Genomic DNA, 7,841 nt, shown 5'->3' on the forward strand with positions numbered 1-7,841 from the left:
TTTTTTTTAATTTGCCTCTCCAAAATCTTGGTGTGTCTTATATTCTGGTGCGTCTTATACTCTGAAAAATACGGTAAGTGAATCAGTTTTCCCCACTGACTTTACTTGTCAGAAGGTCGCGATCACATAACCCCGGGGACGCTGCAGCCGTCCTAAATATGAGTCAGTTGCCGAAAGTCTGAATTTTGATAATCTGACCACAGGGATGCTGCAGTGGTCGTAAGTGTGAAAACAGCCATAAGTAACTTTTTCCTGTGCTGTTGCAACCTCTAATAGTCACTGTGATAATAATAATAGTCTAATAGTCTGTTGTAAGTCGAGGAGTAACTGGTTTTATTTACTTATTTGATTTATTTTGGTGCGTCAGTTTCCTGATCTGGCCTCCCTCCGCTTTTCCATCCGTCCTGCCCCTGTCACTGTTTTGAACTGAGTTTCCGGAATACAAATGCCAAAAGTTACCGTATTTTTCAGAGTATAAGACGCACCTTTCCCCCCACTAAAAGGGCCTGGAAATGTTGGTGCATCTTATACACCAAATAAAGCCATTTTTGGCCTCCCAAAGCCCCACCCCCGCACCCCATTTTTGTGAAAAACGAGCCGGATGTCCACCCTGCGATGCCCCAGCTGTTCGGCGACATCATGCAGGTGCCATAGGCTGTGCGCACATGTGCAATTGGCCCTTTTCCCTCAAAAAGAGGTAAGGAACATGGGCTGGCAGGTGGGCCCACCGAAACACCGTTCCGGTATGGTGGCTGCTGCTCCCAGCTGCCACCAGTACTCCCGTACCAGGCCCTTACCAACCTACCACTGCTCTGCAGGCTTCAGCAGGGCTTGGGGAAGGCATAAGCGCCTCTGTTTTTGTGGAAAAATGCCCGTTTCCCACCCGTTTTTTGCAAAAATGGGGGCGTTTTTGCCTTCCCCCAGCCCTGCTGAACCCTGCAGAGTGCTCCTGGGGGCCCAGGAAGACAACCCCCCCCTTTTTTTTCTTATTTACCTCTTCGAAATCTTGGTGCATCTTATAGTCTGAAAAATACGGTATATATATATTTTTATGCTGCATTCATCAAATTCAGTTGGCAGCACAGCTGTCTGTGGCGTGACAATTTTGTTCCTGGGGTGAAGACCTCTTTTTTTAAAAAAAAAACGTGTGGCTTTTGGTCCAGCTGGTAGTAGAGATGGAATCAAAACAAACCGTGCTTTCTTGCAGATTTCCAAAAATTTTGGAAACATCCCAGGGGCATCAGCAGGGCGGAATTCATATATATTTTTTGTTATGTCAAGTTTTTTTTAAAATTTGTATATAAGTATTCTGAATACAGTGTATTGTCCGGGCATAAAAAGGAAAGAAGAAAAAAGATAACACGTACACTGATAGCAATAATACTAAAATAACAAAATAATTATAACCATATTTATAATTATATTTGCTTATCTATGTTCCTGTTAAATATACTAGCATACATATGATTATAAACAATGTTTATATTTTACTTAAACATAAAATACTCTTCCTTCATCTAATTTGTCTGAAACGGTATAGCAATAGCAACAGCAGTTAGACTTATATACCGCTTCATAGGGCTTTCAGCCCTCTCTAAGCGGTTTACAGAGTCAGCATATCGCCCCCACAGTCTGGGTCCTCATTTTACCCACCTCGGAAGGATGGAAGGCTGAGTCAACCTTGAGCCGGTGAGATTTGAACCGACGAACTGCAGCTAGCAGTCAGCTGAAGTGGCGGCAGTACTGCACTCTACCCACTGCGCCACCTCGCTAGAAGACCTCCAAGGGCCCTTCCAACTCTGCTATTGTATTGTATTGTATTGTAATTTCTACCTGTTATCTCTAACCATTGATAAAACCTATTCCACATTAAATAATATTCTATGTCTCCTTTATCTTTTATTTTCAATGTCAATCTATCCATCTCTGCCCAGTCCAATATTTTCTGGATTATATTTTCATCTGGTGAAAATATTCTCATTTTTCCAGTATGGTGCAAATATGATTCTCACTGCTGTCAATGCATATAACGTTAAATATATAGTCCCTTTGTCATAATTTTCTGGTATTATGCCTAACAAAAATACTTGTGGTTTAAAATCTATGTGTTGCTTAATCTTCTTCTTCTACAACCATGTATGTATTTTTATCCAATATTTTCTTGCCTTCACACATGTCCACCACATGTGATAATAAGAGGCGTTCTAATTTGTAAGACAACCGATTCAGCATGCCGCTTGAAAACTCAGTTTTCCTGTAAACCTTAGTTTAAATCTGGTTTATTGTCCAGGGTGGGCAAGGCTGAAAAATTCAGTGCCACTCTTGATGTCATCATTTGTTTGAAATTCCTTTGGACCACGCAGTTTTCTTAATTTCTAACATAAATTGTGCCACTTGCTGAATAAACGGATTTTGTAGTTTGGAGAGGAAGTGCAATTATTTACAGTAATCATTGACTCAATGACAATGGAGGCAAAAATAAAATCATGCTAAGCAAAACAGTTGTTGAGTGAATTTTGCCCCTGATGGGGAGTCAGGCTTAAAAATAGAAAAAGAAATAAGTAGTAGAAATAGACATTATATATATATATATATATATATATATATATATATATATATATATATATATATATATATATATATATATATATATATATATATATATATATATATATATATATATATAAATAATGAAAATAAATAGAAATAGAAATGTTTATATAAAAATCATTGAAATAAATAGAAATAGAAATATATATAAAAATCATGGAAATAAATAGAAATAGACATTATATATACAAATAATGAAAATAAATAGAAATAGAAATGTTTATATAAAAATCATGGAAATAAATAGAAATAGAAATGTATATAAAAATCATGGAAATAAATAGAAATGGACATTATATATACAAATAATGAAAATAAATAGAAATAGAAATGTTTATATAAAAATCATGGAAATAAATAGAAATAGAAATGTATATAAAAATCATGGAAATAAATAGAAATGGACATTATATATACAAATAATCAAAATAAATAGAAATAGACATTATATATATACAAATAATGAAAATAAATAGAGATAGAAATGTTTATATAAAAATAATGGAAATAAGTAGAAATGGAAATGTATATATAAAAATCATGGAAATAAATAGAAATAGAAATATATATATATATAAATCATGGATATATCTATATATCTATATCTATATATATATTTATATATATCGATATAGATAGATAGATAGATAGATAGATAGATAGATAGATAGATAGATAGATAGATAGATAGATACAGGTAGGTAGATAGGTAGGTAGGTAGATAGATAGATAGATAGATAGATAGATAGATAGATAGATAGATAGATAGATAGATAGATAGATAGATAGGTATAGATATAGGTAGATGTAGATGTAGATATAGATATAGATAATGAAAATAAATAGAAATAGAAATTTTTATATAAAAATCATGGAAATAAATAGAAATAGATAGAAATAATATGTAGAAATATCTAGAAATAAGAGAACATATATATATATATAAATACAGATAATCCTCAATTCACAACCACAATTGAGCCCACAATTCCCATTGGTAAGCGAGATCGTTGCTAAGTGAGTTTTGCCCCATTTTATGGCCTTTTTTGTCACATTTGTTTAGGGAATGGCTACATTTGTTAAATTACTGTCATGGTTTGTGAAGCAAGAATTGCGAAGTGCTTTTTGGCCCATTTTGCAGCCTTTCTTTCTGTGGTGGTTGAGGGAATCACACTGCAGTGTGATTTGCCACATTTTACGACTCTTCTGGCCCTGGTCATTAAGTGACTCATAGCATTTGTTAAGTTTGTAATGTGGTTGTTAAGCACATCAGATTCCCCCCTTGACTTTCCCCCTTCTGCTCGTCAGAAGGTCGCAAAAGGGGATCACGTAACCCTGAGACGCCGCAACGGTCATAAATGTGAGTCAGTTGCCAAGCATCCGAATGCAAATCACATGAGCACGCGGCCGCGGTCGTAAGTGTGAAGCATGGTCCTAAGTCTCCTTTTCCAGTGCCGTTGTAACTTTGAACGGTCACTAAATGAACTGTTGTAAGATGAGGACTAGCTGTAGCGATGGATTAATTGAGCCATTCACGCTCGCGGCCTAGCTTAATTAACCTATTATTTTTCCTGGATTAACGCTCTCTCTTTCCTTTCGATCCGTTTTTTGCTTTTTTTTGCTCCCAAAGCAGAAACGTCACGAAATGCTGGCTCTGGAACCGCTTCATTCCTTACTCCGGATGAAATGGAAACGATTCGCCCGTCACATCTTCTTCCTCTCCTGCAGCCTCTACTTCATCTACAACCTCATTTTGACGTTGATCTCCTACTACAGGCCTCACACCAAGCAGGTAGGGAAGGCAGAACCAGATCTCCCTCCCTTTTTATTTGGAGTAGCCGAGAACCGGCGTTGCCCAGGTATTTATTGATAGTGGGGGGAAATGTCCGGACCAAACGTTAATTTCTAATGTTGGATTTTTCCCCCTTAGCAGAGGGAGCCCCCTGGTGGAGTACTGTGAAGCCGTTACCATGGCAACTCCACTGCTCTGTATAGTGGAAGCCACTTTACGGCAGTACAGTAGAAGCCATTTTAAGGCACAACAGGCTGCAGCTTAACCGAACACACATCTCAAGGGGTGTTAGGGGTGTATTACCCCCACAGTATTTGTTTCCAGAGGTTAAGTCATCTGTGTACCAAGTTTAGTTGAAATTGCTCGAGGCGTTCCAGAGTTATGCATATATATATATATATATATATATATATATATATATATATATATGTGTGTGTGTGTGTGTGTGTGTGTGTGTGTGTGTGTGTGTGTGTGTGTGTGTGTGTGTGTGTGTGTTGTATTTGTGCTGATAAATGTAACATTTATTTACTGTTGCCTTTGTTACACAAATGTAACAAAGGCAACAGTAAAAATATTGGGTTTCTGTCTGGATGGTCTCTTGTGACTATCCGATAGACAGAGAATGGAAGCAGTAAACTTCCTCCCATATTTGGGCATACCAGAGGTTGTGACTTTAAATATATATTTAAAGGCTTGGGGATGTTGCAATGGTCGTAAGTGTGAAAACAGCCATAAGGCCCCCTTTCCTGTGCTATTGCAACTTCAGAACAAATGATTGTAAGTCGAAGTTGTGGCCTGCCACAACAGTGGGGTTCAGTGCCATTGTAATCTTGAACAATGGCTCACTAAGTGAGCCATTGTATGTCGAGGACCACCTGTCCACGGTGGTTGCCCAGCTCCGAAATTTGGATCACGCGATTGTGTGGGTGCTGTAACGGTCATAAGTGCAAGGATCGATCATAAGCCACTATTTTCAGCATTGTCGTAACTTTGAATCGTCACTAAATGAACGGTTGTAAGGCGAGAACTACCTCCATTCTTAGTTTTTTTCTTATTTATTTTTTTTGTCTCTAGCCTCCGCCATACCCTCTGGCACTGATCGGAGACCTGAATTGGTTGCAGTTGGCGGGACAAGCCATGGTTATTTTGGGAGCCGTGTTCATTGCTATTAAAGAGGTAAGCGTTAATCGGAATATTCCTCACCAATGGAAGCGAATCTACGTGTCCCCAAGATAAAGTTGCAGGGTCCAATCTGGGTTGGTCACCGGGATGAGAAGTTTCGTCTTCTGAGCTTTCAGAGTCGTGCCGGAGCCCATTCTCGGAGAACTTCTCTCTAGCAGAGCGTGTATAGTTCTATGTATGGTATTTATAGTATTGTTGTAAATGAGGTTGTTGACAGCTGTCTTTTAAGTCCTTGGATGTTTGTTTGTGCTGCCCAGCCCTCGCCTTCTAAGTCAGGGGTGTCAAACACAAGGCCCGCGGGCCGGATACGGCCCACTGGGCTGTCCTGGAAAATGTAATGGGCTGGCCTCTGTCGCTTTAGCCCGGCCTACCCAGAACAAAGAGGAAAAATGTCAGCAGTTTGGGGAGTGGCGTCAAGCTGGCCACACCCATCCAGTCGGCCCCACCCATCCAGTAGCCACACCCAGTGAGTGGCGTCGAGCTGTCCATGCCCACCCAGTTGGCCACGCCCATCCAGTCAGCCACTCCTGCCTGGCCCCCCAATAGCCCTTAATGAAATTGAGTTTGACATCCTTGTTCTAAGTATTTGATAGGCTGGTGGTAAATCGCACCCCTGTTTGACTGATGAAGGGCCCGTTTCCCAGGCTTCAATCACTTCCCTGGCTGTTTTTTTTAATTTTTTAATTTTTAATTTTCAAAACAAACACAACACATAAAATCTTCCTTCTTCACATACTGTAGAAAGTGTATCAATTGGTTACAAATGGCCTCCGTGCATCTCTTCCACAGTCATCAAGCATAATTCATATTGACTCAAGTATTTTAACTCAGATATTTATACATGTTACCATCATCATACCTCCATTTTCATTTGACTATAATTGTTTAAACAACCTTCATCATAAACTATACTAAGATTTAATACATAACCACATACTGGCATTTCATTTACTATTTCTAAAATCCTCCAATAAAAATGAATCCTTATGTCCTATTCTAGCTAAACATCCATAATATTTAGTAACAAAATTTTCTAATCCTCCTTTCCAAATCACTGTTTACAATTTACACCCAGTTTCCTTATGTTGAACCCATACATATATATATACATTGTTATCATTATCCCTCCTTTATTTGACTATATCCTATATCATAACATTTCCCGCCCTAATAATCAAGACTTAAATGAATCTAACTTAGTTCTTTTTTATTAACCTTTATATATAATCCAAAAGGATTTCTAACCTTCCTTTCATGGGTACCATTCAATATTCATATCTAATTATTACTTATCATAACACTACACATTGTATACATTATTATCATTATCAATTATTTATTTGACTATATCTATTGTCACTAAATTTCACTAAGTTTAATTAGTTTTAAATTATACACTTCCATCTATCAACCTGTATCTTTCCAGTAGCAAAACAGTCTCATGTCTTCTGCCATTTGCGGTGTCAGTCCTCTAATCATCTCTTTAATCAAATTTGTATGGATTCCTCTTAGCAACTCCTTGCTTATAAAATCTCTCATGTAATTTCGATGCCCTTCTTCTGATTCCTTAATCAGCTTATCTTTGATTGTCAGTAGTGTTATCAATGATGTTGCTAATAAAATTTCTCTCTTTAAATCCATAAATTCTTTTGCTTTTTCTTCTTCTGTATCTTGCCATTTGGGGTAGAGTTCACCTCCATTTAATTCCTCTTTCAGTATTCCACTCTTTCCATTGCCAGAAACAAACCAATCACCCTAAATATCAGCAAATTTAATTTCTTTATGGCCATTTTCCTCTTCAATTTTTAAGATTCTAACCTCCACTTTTTCCACTTGATAAACATCTCCAACTTCTTCCTCATATTTTACTGTTAGATGCTCTAAGTCTTCCAACTTCTTCTCTGTCCTCTCAAATGTGTTTGATAATTTTTGAATTTCTAAGAATATCTTTTGCAGGCTTAAAGTTTTTTTCTGCTGTTGAAATTGTGCCGTTATCTCCAGCTAACAAACACTGCTGCTCTAGCTTGGGAGGTTTTTACAAGGTTAAGCATAGATTCACAATAAAGTTTTATTTTCACTTTTCTCTGGTTAAAGATATACTTCAAAGGGACATCTGTATGCTTTTCTTCTTATCACTCTCTATAAACAAGCAGTGAGACCTTGGAGTACCAAGCCAGGATAATCAGTAAGAAAAGTAAAAGTGTTTCATTTCCAATACACAAACCTCCAGCCTCCGAGTAGCAGTGTTATTATTGCA

General features: G+C 37.6%; 1 protein-coding gene across 2 annotated transcripts in view; it reads left to right on the forward strand.

Annotated features, from left to right (window-relative positions):
* TRPV3 (transient receptor potential cation channel subfamily V member 3) overlaps nucleotides 1-7,841 on the forward strand; it is a 60,510-nt gene that overhangs the window by 39,490 nt on the left and 13,179 nt on the right. The window contains exons 10-11 of one of the 2 annotated variants that reach the window (XM_087702911.1): nucleotides 4,244-4,444; nucleotides 5,477-5,578. In XM_087702911.1, the coding sequence (XP_087559037.1) occupies nucleotides 4,244-4,444; nucleotides 5,477-5,578 (303 nt within the window). The remainder of the gene's footprint in view (nucleotides 1-4,243; nucleotides 4,445-5,476; nucleotides 5,579-7,841) is intronic. The other variant, XM_087702912.1, reaches the window with a different exon arrangement.

This window comes from Thamnophis sirtalis, unplaced genomic scaffold (genome assembly GCF_051295495.1).
Source record: "Thamnophis sirtalis isolate CommonGarterSnake01/CBP01778 unplaced genomic scaffold, rThaSir2_p1.2 scaffold_17, whole genome shotgun sequence".
Lineage (NCBI taxonomy): Eukaryota > Metazoa > Chordata > Lepidosauria > Squamata > Natricidae > Thamnophis > Thamnophis sirtalis.